The sequence below is a fragment of the Leptinotarsa decemlineata genome, unplaced genomic scaffold (genome assembly GCF_025532065.1).
Source record: "Leptinotarsa decemlineata unplaced genomic scaffold, Ldec_3_MD MMD2_P_RNA_scaffold_4, whole genome shotgun sequence".
Lineage (NCBI taxonomy): Eukaryota > Metazoa > Arthropoda > Insecta > Coleoptera > Chrysomelidae > Leptinotarsa > Leptinotarsa decemlineata.
The window spans coordinates 3,406,905-3,433,546 of NW_027412531.1; the positions used below are offsets into that span (position 1 = coordinate 3,406,905).

A 26,642-nucleotide genomic window follows, 5' to 3' on the forward strand; every position below is an offset into this window, starting at 1 on the left:
TTTGAATACTCTTCTGCAATCTTTTGGAACGTTTTTATTTTTCATCAGCTTCATATTGTAGAAAATTAATGAACTAACTGTCTTGAACAAATTTATTTCCAACAATATTTCACTAATCACAAACTAAATTGTTCATTACCACACTTAGCAACTAATGCTTAATTCATTTCCACTATTTGAATTTCTTGTTTAGCCGCTCGACTCACTTTCTGAACTGCCTTCTTAGGTCGGGAAGACGGGCGTATATCGGTAAAGATCCATTTTAGAATTCTGTAGTCGATTCGGTACTAGAAATTTAACGGCGATTCCCGACTGCATTCTTTTGAGGTAAGGTCATGTGTTTGTTCGATGATTTGGCTGGCCTATCGGTCAGGGACGGCTTCAGATTCGTTAAATTGCCCCCTTCTTAAAGACGCTTTGCCCCGAAATGCCATCCTTGTCGTATGTCGATACCTGCAGGACTCTCCATATCTGCATTATGAAATTCGATGAAAGTAACACTCCACAGTCTTCATGCTCGGTCGTGGAAGATGGTTACCGCACACCAAATTCCAGTTTATTGTATAAGTTTGAAAATGTCCGTATAGGACGAAACTGCAGTAACGTTAGTTACAAAATGAAAGTGGTAAAAACATAGAAAGCTTCATTTCTTTTTTTCGATACTCCAAATTCTCCAATCCAGCCTGTCGAGCCCAGAGGCTAATTTCGAGATAGCCAAGTCCACAAGATTTTGATCGATCATCGTGTCCCTCAATTTGGTAAGACTCCTTCAGACATCTATATAGGATGGTTTGTATTGAGAATGCTTTTTAGTCACCAAGTAGAAAATGTTTCTCTGACCCTTCTTCAACTGTAGCACTCCTTCGACTCCAGGATTATGTTCTCGTAATGTTTGGAGCTAACCAAATTTCTTGTTGAATACCACAGTGATACCCCTGGACATTTGGAGATCCTCGGCCACGCAGTGAGCTAGTGCGTAATCAGCGGACCTTCTCACGAGTTCCGCAACTTCGGTGATAAACCACGGCGTCACTCAGAGTTGTACAGCCAAACTAGGTCACCGGTTTCGAATCCTCCAGCATTCGCCTTGATGTTGACTCGTGCACTACCGGCATAAATGGAGGTACTGGTCCCAGTCTCTTTGATGGTCAGAGACTACCTTGGACAAGTGGCGGTTTATGGTCTTATTCATTCGTTTCACCATTCCATCGGACTGTCGATGTAAGGCTGTGTTTCGGGTCTTTCGAATGTCCACCAGTTTACAAATTTCTAGGAACAGGTTGGACTCGAAATTTCTGCCCTGGTCCGAATACAGCTCAAATGGGACACCGGATCGACATATCAATTCCTTTACCAGTACGTCAGTGACGTTAAAGGCTTCCTGGTTGGGCAGGGCATAGGCTTCTGCCCACTTACTGAGGTAAGTCCATGGCTACCAGGATGTATTTGTTCTCGTGGTCGGACTCTGGAAACGGGCCGGCGATGTCGATTATCTCAAATGCGTTATTCTGGCGCATTGGAGCTTTCGATCGTACCCAAAGTCCGTTACTGACAGCTGACACTTTCTACAACAGTCCTTGACGTTGGCTTGACAATCAGCCCAGTAAAACCGTTGTCTCACTTTCTGGAGGGTCTTCGTTACTCCCAGATGTCCTCCAGTTACTCCATCATGGATTTCTTTGAGCACCTCCCATCGTCTGTTCCTGAATACCGCTGTCTGGCGCCTTTTTTCTCCACCGTCTCCAAATTCCACGCCTACTTCAGAACCTCATTTTCCAAGGTAAAGGAGTTCCATTGGGCCAAGTAAGACTCAACCGCTGGCGAATAACCCACTACCTCCTGTCACGATGATCTTTGATTATTTTTTTTCCATCCGATGATTAAACCAAGATCTAGGTCTTACTCTTGGTCTTCCTTAATCTTATCGTCCTTCCGATTGTTGTCTACAGCTGTAGTTCTACAAATAACTGCTTCCTTCTCTTCTGCTCGTCGGCAATGTGAGCAGTCATCGGGACATGGTCTCCGTGACAGGGCATCTCCGTTTATATGGCTAGTCCCAGCTCGATGTTCTATTTCGAAGTTACATTCATGAATTTTCTCGATCCAGCGCGCTACTACTGTGAACTAGGCTATAATTTTCTGGGCTTAATCTACACACCGTTTGTTTGAAGGTGATTGACAATGTTCCATGATGAATTTCACTAGTTCGGACTTCCATTGTCTACTATACGAAATTATTTGAAATCCCTGAAACAACTAAAAAAGAAGAATTGAAAATGAATAGCTGAAAATAACAATTATACAGGCTGATTCACGGTGGATGGCACATTAGACGTTTCTGGTGAACCAGACAACGGATCACTTTGAAAATTTAATGGAGGGCATATTCGGACATTCTCTAGCCAACTAAAATATTTTCGACAATGCGGTGTTGCCGCTTCTATTAGAAAGCAGTAGCAACTTTGATTTTTCAAATGGAACACTCTGTATATAATATTATTTTTGGAATCTCCAACAATTGCCCGACAACTTTTCTTGATATTTCCCTATACCTATCTGTTACCGTTTTCGAAATAAAAATTAATTTCAATTTTTTTCTTCGAAAATCATGACTTCTAAAAACGCCGATATCTTTTAGTTAAGAAGTACTATGATATCGAAATTTGGTTTGGAGTTAGATGATACTTGGACACTTCCCACACGTCAGCCTAATCTCCGTTACTTCAATACAGGGTGGTAAAAAAATACAGTTTTTTCGTTTGCTTGAAAAAGTTGCTGAAATTTGATTATTTTAAATGGAACACCCTATATATTATTGGAAATTCGGAAAGCTGCTGAAATTTGATTTCTTTCTATGTATATTATACCTATACCTAACTAGTCAAGTTTCGGACTTATGAACATTTATTTGTGAAAATGTCCCTTCAGAATGGTATTTCCATTCGGTATTTGGTAAGCAGGCCATGATTACTATTTGACAGTAGCGTTGTGACATTCTCCTAATAATATCGACATTTTCGTCACTTCAGAAGTTGCAAATACCTTCAAAACGATGGAACAAAACTATTCAAACGAAGTTCTTATGAATTTGTTTATTATTTTTGGACAGTGTGACAAAATTATATTATCAGCAGAACATGTAGAAAGTTCAATGAAATGTATCCGAATCTACCGCCAATGAACCTCAAGAAATTTATACGAATTCAGAACAATTTCAATATGTTTGGATAAACTTTAAAAAAGCACCAAGAAACTTGAAATTGGAAATATTGATATGAATAATTATAAAAAAGTAAAACAATCATGTTGAATATTTCAAAATATGTTCGAATCGCTGGCCGTTCACTTCCAAGCACTTTAAAATGCGGGTGTTGACTGCTTTCGTGGTGGCAGATCTGATTTCATTGGGATCCAAATCTTCAAATGTTTGGGCAATCCTTTCTAACAATTCATCTCTCGAACGCACGGGTATTTTGTAAACTTTTTCTTCAAACATTCCCCACAAATAAAAATCTAATGGATTAAGATCGGGTGATCTCGCTGGCCAATTCCATGGTCCCAAGCGCCTCATCCACCGATCGTCAAATAGTCTATCCAGTTCTGCGCTCACTTCTCTTGTGCAATGTGCAGGAGCTCCGTCTAGTTGGTACCAACAGTTTCGATAATCTTCGAGTGGTAGATTATCCACGAAACTGTCTACAGTATTCTCCAAAATATTCAGGTAGCTTCTGGATGTTGATGACTCCTCGTATATCACGTACCTCAATTTGTTGTCCATCAACATGCAGAAGACATTAAAACTAAATTTTTCTTGAAATCCGGCTTCTTTTGTGACGTGAGGATTTTCACTGGACCAATAATGACGATTTTTTCTATTGAAAATCCCTTCTCTCGAAAATTTCGATTCATCAGTCCAAATAATTTTATTTAAAAAAAGTGGATCTTCTTGAATGCGTGTCAACAACATTTCACAAAATTCTACTCTCTGTTGAGGATCTTGAGGCTTCATTGCTTGAATTTTGGTGAATTTATAATCATGCATTTTATATCTTCGCAAGATTCTTTGAACCGATGAATATTTTATACCCAAATCTTCTTCAGCACTTCTTATCGATGACTCGGGAAATGCGTGAAAATATGCTAAGACATTAATCTGGTTGTCTTCGAAAGTTACGGGTCGAGGCAAGTTTCTTGGTGCTTTTAAAGTTGATCCAAATGCATTGAAATTGTTCTGAATTCGTATAAATTTCTTGAGGTTCATTGACGGTAGATTCGGATACATTTCATTGAACTTTCTACATGTTCTGCTGATAATTTTGACACACTGTCCAAAAATAATAAACAAATTCATAAGAACTTCGTTTGAATAGTTTTGTTCCATCGTTTTGAAGGTATTTGCAACTTCTGAAGTGACGAAAATGTCGATATTATTAGGAGAATGTCACAACGCTACTGTCAAATAGTAATCATGGCCTGCTTACCAAATACCGAATGGAAATACCATTCTGAAGGGACATTTTCACAAATAAATGTTCATAAGTCCGAAACTTGACTAGTTAGGTATAGGTATGATATACATAGAAAGAAAGCAAATTTCAGCAGCTTTCCGAATTTTCAATAATATACAGGGTGTTTCATTTAAAATAATCAAATTTCAGCAACTTTTTCAAGCAAACGAAAAAACTGTATTTTTTTACCACCCTGTATTGAAGTAACGGAGATTAGGCTGACGTGTGGGAAGTGTCCAAGTATCACCTAACTCCAAACCAAATTTTGATATCATAGTACTTCTTAACTAAAAGATATCGGCATTTTTAGAAGTCATGATTCTCGAAGAAAAAAATTTAAATTAATTTTTATTTCGAAAACGGTAACAGATAGGTATAGAGAGATATCAAGAAAAGTTGTCGGGCAATTGTTGGAGATTCCAAAAATAATATTATATACAGAGTGTTCCATTTGAAAAATCAAAGTTGCTACTGCTTTCTAATAGAAGCGGCAACATCGCATTGACGAAAATATTTTAGTTGGCTAGAGAATGTCCGAATATGCTCTCCATTAAATTTTCAAAGTGATCCGTTGTCTGGTTCACCAGAAACGTCTAATGTGCCATCCACCGTGAATCAGCCTGTATTAACCAAAATAAACCTGAAATGAAATGATAGTGAAATAAAATACAAGTAAAAATAGAACAATTGAATAAATAAAAATGAAGAAATGAAAAAAGAAAATAAAAATAAAAAGTGGAGAGATTCCAAGTCACGTTAGTTCACGACGTTTTGATTGTTAGTATCTACAATCGTCTTCGGGTGATGACTGGACTGATTCCTCCGAGAGATGACTATTTATAGGTCGTTCGAGTACTTTCACTTATCCCCGCTTTCCATTTTTCGCTTCACTGGTTCCGTGGGAGAAGACCGTTTTGGCGGGAGTTGGCCATTTTTCGCTTGATGATGGGTTTCAATATGTTGCGTATTCCTACGCTGGCTTGGCTGAATACGTTGTTGGACAACATGTATGCGGCTTCCTTGAATTTTCTCCTAAACCAATGTTCCTCTCTGTGCAAGATCTCAGCTTGGGACCACTCGATGTTGTGTTTATTGGTCCAAACATGGTCTGCTATTCCTGATTTGCTGGTTTCCCCTCGCTGTGTGTTTCCTGTGCTCGGCAATGCGAACATTCAATGGCCTCTTAGTTTCACCAATATAGGATTTTCCGCACTCACAAGGTATCCGGTATTTTGTTTTTTCATTTATTTATTTTTATTTATTCAATTGTTCTATTTTTTCTTGTATTTTATTTCACTATTATTTCATTTCAGGTTTATTTTGGTTAATATAATTGTTATTTTCAGCTATTCATTTTCAATTCTTCTTTTTTAGTTGTTTCAGGGATTTCAAATCATTTTATATAGTAGACAATGGAAATCCGAACTAGTGAAATTAATCTACACATTTCTGAAAAGTATTGTTGATATATTGATATTTTTTTCCTCTCGTTCAAAGTTTTCCAATTATTTCCAAAAATCCATTACATCTGGAAATATAAGTTCATTTCAATTAAGTATTTCAAATAAATTTTACTAATCTCTCAAAAACACCCATCACAGAAAGACTGGTTCTACAAATATTGATTACAAGTTATTCCTTGGCAATTCATCTTCATCCGAAGTATTTTATAAGTGTTATTTATACATATCTTCAAATTTTGCAATGATTCATTGAAATTCAAAGTAATCAGATTTCTCCATATTCAGAGTGAGCTTGCTAAAAGCAGTCCTCTCATGTCTATCTTTTCTGAATTATCTATGAGGGTAGCTTTTCGGGATAGCTCAGTTTACTCTATTGAATGGTCCAGTGAAATGAACATACATTCATATTATTTTTCTAGTTCATCTATCTATCTATCATTATGTCTACTACGGCTGCAGCTGCGCTACTTTTTCCGTCAACCATATTATGGTTCAAATGAATATTGATTTCCAAAGAATGTTCAATTAGCCAACTAACGATAGGAATTGTTAATATTTCGAGGTCATTGAAAATCTCAAATATTGTTGGGAAAGAAAGTTGTTGGCTTCCAATTTCTCCATCTAGATACAAAAAATTTGGTATATCTCCAAAGGAAGAAAGGCAGGAATCAATTTCAAAAGTTAACTCTTTACAAAGATGTGTAGATCATGCAAAGAAGTAACTTTCAGTAACAGCTATTTTGATATAAACATTGAATTACACGAAAGAAAAATACTTTTGAAACAAATACTTTTATATGAAATCTGAATTATACGGAAAACATTGTTTCGATTCCGTTTGTATTCCAAATATTCGTATGGAATCGAATCAGATATCATTCACAGGATTTCTACACAATATAATTAATGAAAAAAGTGAAATTTTACTTACATGGAACACTGTCATCCTCACTGGTAGACACCCGGATGTTTCTCCGTAAGACACTTTTCTTATTGGCTTTTCAGTACCAAATAATTGATCATTTCACAGTTCATCATTATGCAGATGACACTCAGTTATATTATCGATTTCCTCCAAGTAACTGGCAGGTGGCAATGGATCCACAAAAGTTACTGGATCTATCTAAAGTCCATAACCTGAAATTGAATTCTAAAAAATATCAGCTGATACTTTTTGGCCCGAAACACAAAAGGTGGAAAATTGAAGGAAGAATTGAAATCAAACTTGGACAAGACTTAGGTACTACAAATAATTCCTGAAAGCAAGAACTTGGGCTTGTGGCTAGATGGTGATCTGAGATTTCACAAACCAATAAATTCACTTTGTCGTAGCTCGTACAGTATCTTACGTCAACTCTATCAAAGTAGAGATATTATGACTTCCAAAATGAAGTTGAAACTTTGCGAAACCCTCATATTGTCTAGATTAGGATATTGCGATATAAGCTACGGGCCTGCTTTGATACAAATTGACGTAAATCGCTTAAAAAAAATACAAAACAATTGCATTCGTCTTTCTTGAGGTGGTTGGTTGATTACCGATTGCCAAAACCTGGCTGTTCCACCTACTCGTCAATACACATAAATTCCTCATTTACAATTATTTTTATATTTCTATATAATTTAAATATGCTATCCCCAAGGTTAAGTTGTAAAACAGCCTCGGCTGAACTTCGCCCTTTCATTGATTTTTGTATCTACTTCTTCTTCTAAAACAACGTATGTCAATGAATAAAGCCCATTATTTTTTTTCACCGTAGTCTGCGCTGGTCGAGCCCTATCCCCCGAAGCCCCGATACATTCGGTAGGGCGCGCCAGCATTATCAACTAATGACCACTCTCCACACCTTGGGGTAAGTGATCATTGGGTCCGAGAATCATGTGTCCTGAGCAAGCGTAGTGCGCCAAGAATGACAGCCTTCTGAATCTGTGCGGCTAAGATTTCTGCCTTAGTGCGGCAAGCCGATATGATTTTAAAATTCGAGAGTAGTGAGGACATCATTCCACCAAGGACTCCAATAATCAGAACAACCATCTTGACAGAGTGATCTGGATAGAGTCTGCGGAGTTCGAAGAGAAAATATCGATATTTTATGTTTTTCCTCCTCTCGATATTTGTTCGCCAGGAGCTGAAAACTCCACGACAAATATCGTTTTGCTCTGGTGGTTGAGAAGGACCACATCAGGCTTATTAGCTTGTATGAGCCTGAGGGTGGGGAACGAATAGTTCCAATACATTCGGCACTTCTTGTTCTCCATAATGGATCCAATATCCCCGGAGCGTAGGGCAACACCGGTGTCTTGTCAATACCTTAAAAGTGCCGTAGATGGTAATATAGCACTCTTAGGGACGCGTTATGTCGATGGATATAGTCCGAGACCGCATATGCTGGACATACTGATAGCAAGTGCATTAGGGTCTCAAGCGCCTCGCAGCAGGCACTGCACCTTGTGTCAGGAACCTCTATACCTATCAAGCGACTGCGGTAAACTAAGGTGTCAAAGACACCATCCTGGCAAGCCATGATGAACCCCTCCGTTTCCGACTTCAGCCCACTCGACCTGAAAAAAGCAAAGGTCAGGCGCTTTAATAAGCCAAGGTCTCCAATGTTATTGAAGAAGACCCCATCTGAGCTTTTTGCTGAACAGGTTCCAACTCGGTGACAGAGTTGTGGTCACCTCGTTCAGTGTCGAGTTCATCAGCTGCTCAGGCAGCTGCCCTAAAGAGAAAAGCTCCAATTCCTGCTCTCTCATGGACACGGACCATGCAGAGAAGGGGATCCGAACTCCTGACGACTTTACAGGCTGTATCCAGTACCATTCCATTATTATCAATTATTATTATTATTTTTATTATTATTATTATTATTTATCAAATACGGATAACATCATACTGATCATTGAGGAATCTTTTAATTTTTTTTCAACAAATTTCACCACTTGCTGGCCAACAGAATTGATAACTGTAACATATTTCATTTACTACAGCGACTGTTGAATCATCGTTCTCCCAAGTGTGTTATTTTTTCTCACAGGATTATTCCAAAGAACTATTATGGACAGCGGCACATCTTTATGTTTATGGTCTCTTGCCAGGGATTCCAGATCAACAGCATTCAAAATTGGCAGCACGTTAGGAATAGTAACCAACAATTCCACTAAATTGATAACAGGATTGAAGAATATCAGTTACGAAGCGCTTCAAGAGGCCAGTTCAAGAATTTATACACAGGTAAAATATGAATCTATTCTTTTGGACATAATATTTCAATTCACCGTTAACAAATCATCACAAATCGTCAATCATCGTTGGGTAAACATTATAAAAAAAAACTTCATACAGAGCGGTTCATAGGTTGGTCATAAAAAACGTACCGTAAGTCAGAACTACAAGAAAATGAACCTTTCGCAAAAATTGTATTTATAATGGGTCTAAGGGTCAGACGGCCGATTGCTCTTGGACCTTATTAGTCCCACCCTTTTTCAACTATTGGTAGAATCTTTGTATTATTGAGTACCGGTGTCGATGTCTTGTTGATATTTAGGCTCCCTTCCTTACGCTTGAGATGATTCTTGTGTTTATGTGTTTCTAAGGCCTCTGTGAATGGCCTCGGATATTAACCCTCTGGTTTTATCAAGAACTCGTGTGTTCGAAAGCAATGTCATGACTGCCCTTTGCAAAACTATACGGTATTCGATATACTCCTAGGGTACTTACAGATCTCTGGGGTCTTCAACTGACCTAAGACTATCTTCTATCGTTATTATGAGCTTAAAAATAGCCCTAACTCCTTGTTTTCCGAGGATCCTCCCAATTCAGTCGTCACACCGCTTAAGTGAGGCAGAAGAGTTCTTCCGTTGGACGTTAGTTCCAGTGTCAACATGAAGTATTTCTGTATGGATCGTAAGCCTCAGTGAATTTTCGCCCGTTACATTCGTTACCCAGAGAAGCAGATACATGTCGGAGGGCAGTGGGACGCGCATGGGGTCTTTCACCCCGTGTGGTCACCTCGATCTACACTGCAATAATGAGACATACGTTAACGTACGGAGCCATTTCATGGGGACCGAAAGTTCTACAAGCAACGACCATCTGAAAATTATATCAAATACAGCGATTTGCTTGTTTAAACATCACAGGAGCCATGAGAACAACACAAACCGCGGCAATGGAATTAATTACTGGTCTGATCCCTCTGGACCTGTACGTAAAGGAGGTTGCGTTAATGGCCATGTTACGATTGCACACGGCTAGTGTAAACCTCGAAGTAGGAATGAGTCAATTGAGGCTGAGCCTATGGCGAGAAGCGCTCACTGCACAACCTCTGCTGCAGGCAACAAGTGATGCAATTAAACCCAGGTTTGTGTTTAATAAACCCTACGAAATACAAATAAAACAGAACACAGAGTCAGACGCTACAAATGCAATACGCATATATACAGACAGCTCAAAAACCAAAGAAGGCTCAGGATGTGGACTGTACTCCAGATCACTAAGCCTGAGGATTAAGTGGGGAATGGGAAAAAAATATCAGCGTGGTTCAAACAGAACTGGCTGGTATCTCAATTGCCACAAAAGAAATAACCAGGAAATGAATTTCTGGCAAAGACATAACAATCTGCACTGATAGGGCAGACAAGCCCTATTAGCCTTGAACAGACAACGTGTTATCTCAGGACTAGTATTAGGGTGCCACCAAGATTTAGCCGAAGCCTCGGTAGATAAGATTATCATGAGGTGAATTCAAGGGCACGACAGGAATAAAAGTATTCGCATTGCTGACTCTTTAGCCAAAGAAGTGGCTGGGCTGAGAATTTTAAGATCCAGTGGCACCTACGGCCTGATGACTTGAACAATTTCGGAACTAGCCAAACGTTACACCCATGATCAATCCCTAAAGAGATGAAATGGATGGAATCAAAGCATGCAATCTTGCCAGGATCACCTTGGGCGACCCTGGGAAGCTGGCGCTGAAGAAATATCTGGCGATGATCAGGAAGAATATACGCTGGACTGTAGGATTTCTGACTGACCACTGTCAACTAAGGAAACACCTCCATAATAAAGGGCTAGTAGACACACCTCTATGCAAGATGTGTGAACAGGAAGATAAAACTGTCAGGCATGTCCTATGCGAGTCATGGATGATGATTGGAGTGCTTGTTCGAAAATCGATCCGTATGGGTTGGTTTCCTATATATTTCATCCCTCAGTCTGCCACTCTCCCGTCTCTTCACTAACACATCCAAAAAACGTTTCTACCTTCCTTTTTCTCTCCATTATGAACTAGATTTTTAGGTTCCAGGAATTCAAATATCCCAGAACATGTCAATTCCTTTTTCCCGTGACTCCCAACCACGAAGCCACCAGCAATATATCGTAACCAGCAGGAGTGTCGGACCAGCGAATGTTCTAGAGCTCGTCGTTCGAATTGTTCCATATAGAAGTTGGCAACTACTGCACTTAGCGGGCTTCTCATTGCAACTCCTTCTTTCTATTTCACTAGAAGTATGTTGATGTTAAGCAATATTCAGATAATAATAGTACCATATATCAACTAAAAATGAGGAAATACAATGGAAAGTCCACTGAGTCCAGAAGTCCATATGGTACAATTCGAACGACGAGCTCTAGAACACACCTGCTGGCTACTATATGTTGATGATAGTTTATTTGTCATCACACAATTCCGCTTTCTGCTTCGATAAGTTTGTTGGGGTTAAACTGTTAACACCAATATGCCTTGGCACAATCATGTCGCTGGAATTACAAAGGCTGCTACTCAAAAGCTCGGAACACTGATCCGAACCAGAAAACTGTACACACCTCAGCAACTTTTGATGCTTTATAAAGCTCAGATCAGACCTTCTTTAGAGTATTCTTCTCATGTATGGAGTTCTGCCCCCAAACATAACCTGAAGTTGCTGGATTCCATCCAGAAAAGAGGCATCCGCCTGATTGGAGACGATAACATTACGTGCAACCTTGATAGCCTGGAACATTAAAGAAAGGTTGGAGATTTGTCTCGCTTCTATAGATACTTTCACGGGAATTGTTCAAGTGGCTTGGCACATTTGATTCCACCAAGAGCGGTGCATATTAAAAAAAAGAATGAAATCCTACTTAATACAAGAAAATTGGTTGCAATAAACTTTTGTTGATAAAATAGTGCAAGAAATGAATCAATACATAAATGGAGAGAACAATGAAGATATGTTAATAAAGACATCGATCAGCGCTTGTAATTTCACCGAAATCTCGATTCTACGAGCAATATGGATGGTGATCTACTATTCAATGTGTGTTTTTCTGACCAATGTACTTTCTTCTTGAACGGTGTGATCCCTCAACCGGTATAACCGAAAGCTCTAAACATTTGAACGTGCCGAATGGCATTTTCTGTAATTTCTCAACCGGGTTCTTGTTTCCTTCAGGAAATTCAACAGGTGATGTTTCTAAATTCACTGCAGAATGCTATCGACCCAACTCTAACTGATATCACAGAGAATGATATTTTAACAAAACGATGCTCCCCTATAGTATTCACAAAATGTACATAAATGTTCGAATGTGTTTGTTTCGATAGTATTTTTCTTTCATGTAATTCAATGTTTATATGAAAGAAGCTATTTCGTGTTGGGTTTTTTCCAGTTACTGAAAAGTTACTTCATTGCATACTCTACTACACATCCTTGTATAGAATTACCTTTTTGGAATTGATTGCTTACTTGCTTCATTTGGAAGATTCCCATATTTTCTGTATAAAGATGCAGAAGTAGAAAGCTAAAACATTTCTTCCCCACTTTAGTATGCTCAGTTTGACGTAGTTTCTGTCCAGTTTTGTTCATTGTGAATTAAGATACAGATGATCGGAATACTTTCTCTTCAATATTTCTATGATTTTTATGATTCTAAAGTAGGTTAGGTTTGGACCCTCCACCGCAACCCACAAGGATTCCCACCTTGATATCCGCGACAACCTTCCCATTTGCACGTCAGCTACACCTGACGCCTGATTAGTTTCAACCGTACAAGGCTTTTTTGCCTCTGGTTTTGGTGAATCATCACTTGAGCGCAAACGTTTGCTAACCTGTTCATGGGGGGTTTGTTCCACATTCTGAGACAAATTCTGCGTGCGCCGCTCAATAATTTGGTGCAAGGCGGTTTCATAAGGTACCCTGCTCTTCAGAAGACGACTCAGTCTTTTCCAGGCTACACCACCAAAACTTATTTTAGGTTCAGTTATTTGAATCAGGAGTTGGAAAGTTGAGAAGCTCTCGCCCCTGATCTAAATTTACAGGGAAGTCAGTTGGAGTCGTAAGTTCGACATCTATCTCCTCTGTAGACTCAGCGTCTGTCCATAAAAGTAGCTAGGGAAAGAAGGCCAATCACGGCGGAACCCCGCATTACCGTAACAAGGCGATGATACGACGAGAGGGCCCCCGAAATCTCAGAGGCTCCGTAGAGACAGCTGATAGGCCCAGTGTCACACCTTAGGATCAAGCTATCCTTGGGATGCCATTGAGTTAGGGAATAACAGAACCACAAGTGATTCTGTTATTCCTTTATCCAGCGGAGCTACGTGAAAACAGGCATCCGATTGCCGGTTTGCTCAACCCCCACATCCCAAGCCAATACACTTGCCAAAAACAGCATGCACAGTGATTCAGGCAGTGAAAGATGAACAAGGACAGCCAAGCCGCCAAAGTAACATAAACTACATTTTATTTACCTTTTTGAGCAGTTCGTTGTTTGATATGAAGTTTAGGTGTTCGATGTTGTATATTACGAAAGTGCTTCTTACATATTTCTTCAAATGATTATATTCGTAGATAAAATAGATACATGAATTTCACTAGTTCGGACTTCCATTGTCTACTATATAAAATGATTTGAAATCCCTGAAACAACTAAAAAAGAAGAACTGAAAATGAGTAATCTAAAGCAAAAGAACTTCAAACGTTCAAGCCAGTCTCGATATACCTATACAGTAGGTTTAATGGACTGACGCCTATCAGAAAACAACTACTCCCCTGGCTAATACCACGAAGGGCGTTGAATTATACCCGACAGGAGTCAGTGCAGGAATCTTCACAGAAAATTTCCTGCATATGCAATTGGCAATACAACTGAAAGAGTCGACTTTCGATTATGGAACGGGCACACTTGCAGACCGGTTTCGGGCTTATTAGCCATTCATCAGTGCAAGATAGTGACCATCATCGACCTAAAGTCAATGATATTCCACAATTAAAAATCGGAATTCTTTCAGAGTATTTCATTTCTCTTCCAAAGTTGGAGTGAACATCACAAAATGTCTCTCCATCTAGTGGACGAGGTACTAACCAACTGCATATTCGTAATTTGCCCGATTCCTCTGAATAAACAAGAGAAACTTTCTTATTAGTCCTGCACTGATGCCTGTCGGATATAATCCAACGCCCTTCGTAGTATTAGCCAGGGGAGTAGTTGTTTTCTGATAGGCGTCAGTCCATTAAACCTACTGTGTAGATATATAGAGACTGGCTTGAACATTTGAAGTTCATTTCTTCAGATTTGTTTACTGCCTGTCTTCAAGCATAGCCCACTGACTAATAAGAAAATGAGTAGCTGGAAATAACAATTATATTAACCAAAATAAACCTGAAATGAAATAATAGTGAAATAAAATACAAGTAAAAATAGAACAATTGAATAAATAAAATAAAGAAATGAAAAAAGAAAGAAAATAAAAATAAAAAAAAGTGAAGAGATTCCAAGTCACGTTAGTTCACGACGTTTCGATTGTTAGTATCTACAATCGTCTTCGAGTGATGACTGGACTGATTCCTCTGAGAGATGACTATTTATAGGTCGTAAATTATAGGAGTACTTTCACTTATCCCCGCTGGTTCCGTGGGAGATGACCGGTGGGAGTTGGCCATTTTTCGATTGATGATGGGTTTCCATACGTTGCGTATTTCTACGCTGGCTTGGCTGAATATGTTGTTGGACAACATGTATGCGGCTTCCTTGAATTTTCTCCTAAACCAATGTTCCTCTCTGTGCAAGATCTCAGCTTGGGACCACTCGATGTTGTGTTGATGGGTCCAAACATGATCTGCTATTCCTGATTTGCTGGTTTTCCCTCGCTGTGTGTGTTTCTTGTGCTCGGCAATGCGAACATTCAATGGCTTCTTAGTTTTACCAATATAGGATTTTCCGCACTCACAGGGTATCCAGTAAATGCAATTCTTGGAATCGCAGTCCGCGTTTGGTGCCCTGGTTTTCGTGAGGCTGCTACGGATAGTGTTACCGGATCTGAAGCAGGTTCTGATGTTATACTTGGACCCAATCCTTCTTATCCTCTCCGATAATCATCTGATGTAGGGAAGTGCAAGCACTGATTGTGACGGCTTCTCTTCCTTGCGAGGCTCCTGCTGTCTTCTAGCCAAAGTCTTTTGTACCATCGCTTTGGAGTAGCCATTTCGTTGAAGATCATTTTTGATGATGTCCAGTTCCTTCTCGAGACCTTCCTTCGTATTACAGAGCCCAAAAGCACGGTCTAATAGAGTCTTGATGATTCCTCTTTTAGTCGATTGATGGTGGTTGGATTCGTGGTTCAGATACTGTGGTTCAGATACTGGCCAACTCCCGCCAAAACGGTCATCTCCCACGGAACCAGTGAAGCGGAAAATGGAAAGCGGGGATAAGTGAAAGTACTCGAACGACCTATAAATAGTCATCTCTCGAAGGAATCAGTCCAGTCATCACCCGAAGACGATTGTAGATACTAACAATCGAAACGTAGTGAACTAACGTGACTTGGAATCTCTCCACTTTTTCATTTTCATTTCTTTATTTTATTTATTCAATTGTTTTATTTTTACTTGTATTTTATTTCACTATTATTTCATTTCAGGTTTATTTTGGTTAATATAATTGTTATTTTCAGCTACTCATTTTCAATTCTTCTTTTTTTAGTTGTTTCAGGGATTTCAAATCATTTTATATAGTAGACAATGTAAGTCCGAACTAGTGAAATTCATCATGAAACATTGTCAATCACCTTCAAACAAAATAGATACATATAGGTATGTACACTGATTTTTCAGTTTTCATTGATTTTTCAGGTCACCTTAAACAATGTTCTTGACGGTTTCGCATTTGGACCAGTACAAGAAGTAGTTCATGATGGAGCATTTTTCACTGGTAAAAGTGAGGAAATGTTGCGAACAGGAAACTATACGAAGGTTCCAAGTCTTCTAGGAGTGAACTCTAATGAAGCCGCTTCAGCAAAATCTGTATCCGGTGAGACTGTTTTTTTAGAAGACACCTAATAATTTTTTGTGACAGAGTAACAATTACTTCAAAATTATTTATTGGTATAAAGATCGAGTGAGATACCGTTCCAAATCAATTATACAAATATAATTTAAATTTTCTCAACTACTCACTCAAAAAAATTTTTTGGACTTGCTAAATTGTATATTGAAGTGATAAACCTATCATTATTCATATCCTTTTCCGTCACATCTGAATACGGGTTCAAAAAGATCTTTGAATTAATTCGGACATATCACATTATTAAGTGATCTGAAGATTCAGATATGATTTTTGGGAAAGAAAATTTTTGGCTTTCTACTACTCCATCTTGATACAGAAAAAGAAGGATGAGGAAGTCTTCCAAAGAAAGGAAGGAAGTAACTCTATACATGGATGTGTAGATCATGCAAAGAAGTAACTTTCAGACACAAACTGAACGAAAGTCTTCCTGAAACAGCTACTTTCATATAAACATTGAATTATACGAAAGAAAAAATTCTTTCGAAACAAATACTTTTATATGAACACTGAATCATACAGAAGATACTTTTCTCTACTCAGTTTGTATTTCAAACATTCGTTGTGGAATAAAAATCAGATATCATTCACATGAGTTCTACTTCAAATGAATGGTAACAAATTGCACTTACATAGAACACTGCCATCCTCACTCGAATACACCGATGTTTCGCATTAAGACACCTGCCCTAAGGCTCTTCAGTACTGAATTGGATAACATTATAGAAAATACACACACTTTTCATAAATATAAAGTATCTTCAAACAGGTTATGGACCCAGTAACGTTTCAATAAAACTGGCATATACAGGGTGTTCCTTAAACACATGCTAATATTCAAGGAGGCAATTCTCAGACCCATTTTAAGAAAAAAACTTCCTATGGACGTATGTCCAAGTTAAGGCGTTTAGCCTTAACTTTTGAGATACAGGGTGGCAAAGTTTTCAAAAATAATCAGTTTTTTAATAATAACTGAGATAATTTTGTAGACATCTTTGGCATATTTGGTACATATGTTCCATGCCTCAAGGCGCATTTTCTGATGTACACAAATTTGTATTTTTTCAAACAGTGGCACCCCTACGGGTTTCGTATTGAATATTTTTGGGGAAAAAGTACTACGCCAATGCTTTTTTTTCAAAATGAAATCATTTTTAAAATCCTCATTTATTTTTGAGAAAATTTGATCTCCTGGTATTTCTTTGTACGACGCATGATTTTCACTTAAAAAAATAAAAATCGACAGAAAGCAAATTAAGAAATTAGATCAATTCTAAAATGAATGAGAATCTGAAAATTGCTTCATAACGCATTACCAATTCCCTAATAATATTTGAAAACATATTCTGCAAAAAAATAAATTTTTCACAAAAACGAGTTTTATTTTATTTTGTGACAGTAAGTCTTAACGAATAGCACAAATTTGTTAATTAGTAATAATACCAAAACTAATTATAAAAATTGTTGGAAGTGGCCACCTGCACTTAGTATGCATGCTTCCGCCCTTCTACGCATGGAATTACGCACCCGTTCAAATATTCCCGGCGTATTTCGTATAGTTTCACACGAGGCAACTATTCGCTCTCTTAAATCTTCTAAAGTATTAACGGGAGTTTTATACACAAGAGTTTTAAGGTGACCCCATAAAAAAAATCTGAACTGTCGAGATCGGGGGATCTTGCTGGCCATTGCTGTGGTCCTCCGCGACCTATCCAACGATTAGGATAAACTGTATTTAAATGATTTCGGACAATTACACTGAAATGAGCAGGGGCGCCATCGTGCATGTACCATATTCGATTCCTTAACGCAAGTGGCACATCTTCCAATAACCCAGGTAAGACTTCTTCGAGAAAGTGTAAATGAGAACGACCATCAAGGCGTCCTGGCAGAAAAAATGGGCCTATTAGATGATCACCTATAATTCCTGCCCATACATTAACCGAAAATTGGTGTTGGAAATGGGTTTCGGTTATTGCATGGGGATTTTTTCAGCCCACACATGATTGTTATGGAAATTTTGAATGGCATTCCGAGAAAAATTTGCTTCGTCTGTGAACAAAATTTGTGTCTCAAACTGCGGATTTAGTGCAATACTTTGTAGATACCACTGACTGAAGTTCACACGCTGTGGAAAATCTCTGGGGAGTGATGCCTGCACTCTTGAAATATGGTATGGGTATAACAAAAAATCAACCAAAATACGCCAAACAATTTGATGACAAATATCCAAAGTTCTAGCGATCTTCCTCGTACTCGTCTCAGGATGTTCCTCAATTTTTTGCAGCACCGCTTCCTCAATTTCAGGAGTTCTTACTACACGAGGTCTACCTTCCGGAGTCCCTTTCTTGAAACTACCAGTTTCCCCAAGTCGACGATGAATATTTGAAAACGTTCGGCTCCATATTTCCAAGAGGTGCAGTAAATAAATTCTGCTACACGTCATTTATTCCAGGATAACTAAATTTATGTTTTCAAAAATTATTAAGCGGTGCTGCGTTATGACGTAATTTTAATTGAGAACAGTGCATCTGACAACAAACAAATACCTTTTAGATCCTCAATTATTTTGCAACAAATCTGATCTCTTAGTTTGCTTTCAGTCGATGCACGATACCGCATCAGATTTTTGAGGAATTTATCCTTAGTAAAGCGATTTTTGAGCGAAAACCATGCGTCGAACAAAGAAAACCCAGCAGATCAAATGTGCTCAAAAATGTATGGAGATTTCAAAAATAATTTTTAATTCAAGATAAAGCAGTGGCGTAGTATTTTTTTCGCCAAAAATATACATTTCAAAACTCGTACGTACGCCACTGGCAGAGAAAATTAAGAAAATTGTGCATCAGAAAATGCGCCTTAAGGCATGGAACATATGTACCAAATATGCCGCAGATGTCTACAAAATTATCTCAGTTATTATTAAAAAACTGATTATTTTTGAAAACTTTGCCACCCTGTATCTCAAAAGTTAAGGCGTTTAGGACATACGTCCATAGGACGTTTTTTCCTTAAAATGGGTCTAAGGATTACCTCCTTAAATATTAGCATGTGTTAAAGGAACACCCTGTATAAGTAAAACTGTTGTTGATATGGATGTGACAAAATTCAACATAGTCAGGCTGAATAGCAATAATTACCAAATACGGAAATAAAAGGTTGAAATGATTCTACTGAAAGAAGAACTATGGAGCATAGTCACTCAATCCCCACCTGAACAAAGGAACAGTGATTGGGATGCAAAAGATGGTAAAGCGAGAGCTACAATTGGTTTACTAATCAAAGATTCACAAGTGATACATGTTAAGAATTGTAAAACAGCCAAAGAAGCTTGGGAGAATTTAAAGAAACAATAAAACCAACTCTTATCAATAAAGTTTTTCTGCTGAAGCGGTTACGTAAAACAACATTACCTGAAAATGGTGACATGGAAAAGCACATAGCTAATATGATGAGCATTATCGATCAGTTAGTCACATTGGGAGAAAATCTAGCAGAGAATCTACAAGTAGCACTACTTTTATGCAGTCTCCCGGAAAGCTATGAAAATCTGGTAACAGCATTAGAAGGAAGGGCAGAGTGTGATCTGACTCTAGAAATGGTAAAAGGCAAATTGGTACAGGAGTATCATAGGCGGAAGGAGAATTCCACATCAACTAGTGAAATGGCTCTAAAAGTTTACAAGAAAGGGTCTGTTAAAAAGGCATTCGAGCACTGTAACTCGAAAAATGTGATGTCATTTCTGTAAGAAAATAGGACATATGAAGAAAGATTGTTTTTATCATAAGAAATCGGAAAGACAATCAAATACAGCCAATGTAGTTTCTACAGATAATGAAGAAACTGACGAAAACACTCATGTTTGCTTTAACGTTAGTGATAAAGCTCAAGCTCATGAATGGTATATAGACTCTGGAGCAAGTAGTCATGTGACAAACAATAAGCATTTCAAGGATTCGCTGAGTGAAGTTGAATTAGCCGACTGTAGAAAAGTTCGTTCTCATGGTGTAGGAACTGGACAGTTAACTTGTATTCTGGATGACAATAAGAAAACAGAAATCACAGTGAAGGACAACCTTTATGTACCCGAGCTCGCTAAAAGTTACTTTTGGTCAAGAAATTAACACTTCTTGGATTCAAAGTCGAATTTGATAAGCAGCATTGTTTCATCAAATCAAATAATACAGTTGTTGTTCAAAGAACGCTCGCACTGGTTGGTAATTTATATGAACTGAATCAGTACAATTCAGCAATGACTGTATGGGAAGGCTGTAATGACGACTGCATTCATTTATGGCACAAAAGGTTTGACCACCGTGATTCTACCATTATACGAGAAATTACAAATAAAAACATGGTGAATGGAATGAAAATCAAGAATTGTGGACGTTTATTGAAATGTGAAACTTGCATTAAAGGTAAACTGTCAAGAAAATCATTCCCAAAGAAATCTTTGACAAAATCTACCAAAGTATTGGATTTGGTGCATACTGATGTTTGTGGTCCCATGCGTACTATAACTCCTGGAAGAAAGAAGTATATACTCACCTTCATAGACGATTATAGTAGATATTCCATTATTTATCTTTTCAATCAGAAATCCGAAGTATCAGAGAAACTTCAAGATTACGTCAGAATGGTCGAAAATAAATTCGGCAGAAAACCAAAAATCATCAGATCTGACAGAGGAGGCGAGTATATGAACACAGAAGTTAGGAATTTCCTGAAAAATGAAGGTATAGAAATGCAACTCACGGCGCCATATTCAAGTCAGCAGAATGGTGTAGCTGAAAGAAAGAATAGATATTTAACAGAGATGGTCAGGAGCATGTTAATTGATGGTGACATTGACTGAATTACCACCAGATAAAACGGCAATTGTGGAAGCAAATGGATTTTTCAAATTAAAAACCGATAATCAAGGCAATATATCCAGATATAAAGCAAGGATTGTTGCTCAGGGTTTTTTTTCAAAAATATGGTCTTGATTATGACGAAGTTTTTGCTCCAGTTGTCAAACAAACAACATTTCGTCTTCTTTTAACCATTGCTGGGAGGAAAAAAATGCACGTTCATCATTATGACTTCAAAACGGCTTTCCTAAATGCGGATTTGAATGAAGTAATATACCTGAAACAGCCCCAAGGCTATATTGAAGGAATCAGAAGTTAAAAGGTAAGACCTCGTTAATCCTTAGCTCGCACAAGTTTCGACTTCTGAGGGTTGTCGTTCGTAGGGGTGCGACAGCTGGTTAACGGAAAAACAGATTTTTAAACAGATTTGGTCTGCAAATTGAATAAAACTATATATGGATTAAAAAAATCAGCTCGAATATGGAATTCAACAATAAACAAAGTTCTTACTGATATCGGTTTTAGAAGGGGTGATTATGATCAATGTCTCTATACTAATAAAGAGGATATATGTCGATGATATTCTAATAGCTTGTGAAAACATCACCATTATCGAGAAAACAGCCGAATTGATACAAAAAACTTTCAAAATGACAAGTTTGGGAAACAATGAAAATTATCTTGGAATACAAGTACGAAGAAATAGTGATGGACTTTATATTTATATTATATTCATCAACAGAAATACATTTCAAAACTATTAAAAAATTTCAATATGGAATCTGCCAAACCAGCTAGCATCCTTTTGGATACAGGATACTACAAAATAGATTTTCCACTGATGAAAAATTTCATAATGAAGATGTTTATTGAAGCGCAATAGGAGCACTATTGTATCTTTCTGTGAATACAAGGCCAGATATATGTATTGCTACGTCAATTCTTGGAAGAAATGTTAGTAATCCTCATAAATACGACTGGACAGAAGTAAAACGGATCATGAAATATCTTGAAGAAACTCTGAATATAGAAATTCAGTTGGGAAATCTTTCAGAAGGAAATAATATTTTATACGGTTTTTCCGACGCTGACTGGGCTGGAGATAAAACTGACAGAAAGTCAAATAGTGGATATTTATTCAAATACATGGGAGCGATGTTCGATAGGTTATGTAAGAAGCAAACTTGTGTGGCACTTACATCTACCGAGGCAGAATTCATCTCCCTGTCAGAAGCTTGTCAACAGACCATATATTTGGCAGGACTTTTTCAAGATTTTCAAATCGAGATCTCAGAGACGATTATTTTCGAAGACAATCAATCATGTTTTAAAATGATTGACAGTGGCAAAATGAGTGACAGGACAAAACATATAGAAACGAAATACAATTTTATCAAAGATCTGAAGCAGAAAAACAAAATTAATTTTAAGTATTGTCCGACCAGTTCGATGTTGGCTGATTTTCTGACAAAACCACTTGGGCCTGAAAGTTGTCAACATTAGGAAGTTTGATTGGATTGAAGACAGAAAATTCTTTATTGTTGAGAAGGGGTGTTGGAGATTAACAACAAAAATGAATTTGAGCCACATATTTATATATTTTTGATTCGATGTTTCTATGGTTGCATGTTGATATACATGGCTTTTCATGATGAGCGTTAATTAGCCGTTTCTGACAAACTATTTAACGGATCAACCTGAAAATTTCACAGTATGCATAAATCAATATGACCTACACGCCTAAAATATTTCAGACGGAGCGGCGTTGTCGCTTCTACTATAAAGTAGCGGCTTCTTTGATTTTTCAAATGGAACACCCCGTATATAATATCATATTATGATTCATTATCACTTTGTCAACAAATTCATATACTATTTCTCTATACCTATCTATTACCGTTTGGAAGATATAAATTAATTTCGATATTTTTTTACCAAGCATGAACTTTCATAAATGCTGGATCTTCACTCCGAGTCATATTTTCATCTGTCTCATACAGGGTCTTCAAAAAATGCAGCTATTGTGATCTCATGAAAAAATGAGTGGAACTCAATTTTTTCACATGGAACATCCTGTATATTTCAACATTTTTGAGTTCTACATCCAATTTAAGATTAACCCTGTTCAGATAATACAATTTCTATTTTGAACCGTTTTCGAGATAAACTGTTTCAAACGGAAACTTACGTGTTTTTCTTGCTCGTTTTTTTGAATTCATCACTTATTTTGGATATTCAACTTTTTTTTATACTTAGTAATATTTTTTTTGGTCCAATTTTTCAACTGTCTCAGATCAGTCAATTCGAAATTGGTATGTACCTACCTTAGAAAAAGTTACAATTTGTATACATTGAGGTATTGGTCTCTAACGTATAACAGTACACATTAATATTTTTCAATAGTGTGCTTTGGAAAAATAAATAAACCAATTATTTAACGTCAGACTTTCGTTGGTGGTTTTGACTGATTGTGATAGCTACCAATTATAATAGAATAATGTCAAGATTAGGTTAGAGTAATGAAGATTTCTTGAATTTATCAATAATTTATGGTGAGTGCAATAGAATTGCAAGTAGAACATGCCGAGTATTTCATGAAAGATATCCACAACTTCCGAAGCCGAATAATAATGTGATAAATCGACTACTGAAAAACTGTAGGTTGAATGGAACCTTCCGTCCAAAAATCATTCGTAAGAAGACTAAAGTGGATGATGATGACAATGGTATAACAGTTTTGGGATACTTTCATGCATTTCCAAATGCTTCTCTGCACGAGGCTGAAAGTCAGATAGGTATACCCTACGTGACAATTTGTCGAATTCTTAATAAGCATAAATGGCATTCCTATAAGTTCTACTGTGTCCAACATATGAAAGAGACTGATTTACCTCGTAGAGTGGAATTTTTTGAATAGTTACTTGTCAAGACTCAAGAGGATGAACATTTCCTTGACAATATTATATGGACAGATGAGGCCAAGTTCACAAAAAATGAAGTTTCCAATAGACACAACAGTCATTATTGGGCGCCAGAAAATTCCCATGTTGTCCGCCAAAGGGGTTTTCAAGAAAAATGGCAATTCAATGTATTTTGTGCCATTAAGGATGAGTCAATTTTTTATATCGAGTTTTATGATGATGCTTTGAATGCATCAAAATATGAAGATTTACTGACGAAAGGAATTCAAATGATTTTAAATAATAGACCAGGAAGAGAACGTGTATGGTACCAAATGGATGGTGCTCCACCCCATAATTCTCATTCAGTCAGCGAAGCTTTAACCGAAATCTTCGAAGACAGATGGATTGGTATTAATGGACCTTTTCGTTGGCCTCCTAGAACACCAGATGGCATTAGATGGCATTAGTTTATTTCGTGTGGGGTTTCATTAAAAATATGGTTTACTCTACTCCAATAACAACAATGGAAGATATGAAATCGAGAGTTACAACCGCTTTCAATAGTTTGACTCCAGACTTGATCAGAAGCGCTACACATGACAATCTTTTGAAGAGATCACATGTTTGTTTAAGTAGAGGTGGAGATGTGTTTCAACATATTCTGAAATACACTGACGATTAAATCAACTCATTAATTTATGGGTTTATTCTTTTCAGTTCGTGTTTCAGCGTAAATAAAAATATTGTTTGAAGAGAAGTTTCATTCGATGGTTGAGGAGTATTTTGATAACTATCTTTTCTTGTATTATTTGTGACTAATTGAGAAACATCAAACAAAATCTGTTTCACAAAAATGAGTGATGAACAAGGAAACCATGTCAATTTCCGTTTGAAACAGTTTTTCTCGGAAACGGTTCAAAATAGAAATAGTATTATCTGAACAAAGTTGATCTAAAATTGGATGTAGAGCTCAAAAATGTTGAAATATACAGGGTGTTCCATTTGAAAAAATTGAGTTCCACTCATTTTTTCATGAGATCAAAGTATCTGCATTTTTTGAAGACCCTGTATGAGGCAAATGAAAATATGACTCGGAGTGAAGATCCTCATAGTATCACTCCACTCCATTTCAAATTTGATCGTTTTAGTGCAAGAGAGTTCAAGATTATCAGCATTTATGAAAGTTCATGTTTGGTAAAAAAAATATTGAAATTAATTTATATCTTCTAAACGGTAATAGATAGGTATAGGGAAATATTATATGAATTTGTTGACAAAATGATAATGAATCATAATATGATATTATATACGGGGTGTTCCATTTGAAAAATCAAGGAAGCCGCTACTTTATAGTAGAAGCGACAACGCCGCTTCGTCTAAAATATTTTAGGCGTGTAGGTCATATTGACTTATGCATACTGTGGAATTTTCAGGTTGATCCGTTGGATAGTTTGCCAGAAACGGCTAATTAACGCTCATCATGAAAAGCCCTGTATATTGTCAAGTTCAGTTGTTATATTTTTACTAGAAATAAAATTATAAAAAGTCTCCATAAAGTTCTTATCATGAATATAAAGTATCTTCAAACAGTATTATCATTTGGAATAGAAATTTGGAATATAAAGTAAAAGTTTGATTCATGAAAAATGTACAACTTTTGAATATCTTTGAAAAATGTACATCTTCATTTCAAATTTGAAAACAATATCACTATTCTATCATGTACGAGTACAGGTTTTCCCAATTTCAAATAAACTTGAAGTCACCAATCTCAAAATCCGATTCGAGGAGGACATCTTTCAATGATTGTTTTTTTCATAGGTATCATAAGGTTGTTCCTTGCTCAGTTGGACGTAAGTCCGACTATTTTGTCTCCAGCGAACTTGAATAACGAAAGAGGCATATTCCAACCCAAAAGAGTCGGGGCAAATGCAAGAATCAAATGTGAATATTTCAATTGTCTCTCAATCAGTTTGGCTCCAGAAGATAAAATAAGTGAGGTGAGTATACAATGATAGAGAAGAGTTACATACAAAATGCTCCATGGTTTAATAATATAATAAAAAAATGTGAAACAATAATATTGATGAACTGATGAATTATTAGTTTTAGTAATTATGGAATTGAAAATATTCGAAATAATTCATGATTTTCATTTCTGAATCAATAATCATAAACAAATAAAATTCATTGTTTGTTTGAAGGTTGTTGACAACGTATCATGGTCATTTCATTAGTTCGAACTTCCATTGTCTAATATTATATAAAATGATCTGAAATCCCTGAGAGAACTAATGAATTGAAAAGTTAAAAATATTTTTTTTAAATGAGCTTAAAACAACAACGATCGAAAAATACTAGTACTTTTGTGAAAAAACGTGGGCGCTAGATATACAAAAAATATGGCACATATATGGCACACGATACTACTAGTATTTTTCATTCGTCATTGTTTTAAGCTTATTAAAAAAAAATTATCATTTTAGTTCAATGTTCTTTAAAAGCGTGTTTTTAAGTTTTTTTTTAAATTGTATTTATTTATTTTGATTTTCTTTTGAACAACCTATCAAGGAGGTTACATACAGCACCAT

General features: G+C 37.0%; 1 protein-coding gene across 1 annotated transcript in view; it reads left to right on the top strand.

The window, feature by feature from the left end:
* LOC111513709 (juvenile hormone esterase) overlaps positions 1-26,642 on the top strand; it is a 78,215-nt gene that overhangs the window by 33,100 nt on the left and 18,473 nt on the right. Inside the window, exons 5-7 of the mRNA XM_074186685.1 lie at positions 9,007-9,203; positions 16,085-16,262; positions 25,873-26,051. Coding sequence (XP_074042786.1) covers positions 9,007-9,203; positions 16,085-16,262; positions 25,873-26,051 — 554 coding nt within the window. The remainder of the gene's footprint in view (positions 1-9,006; positions 9,204-16,084; positions 16,263-25,872; positions 26,052-26,642) is intronic.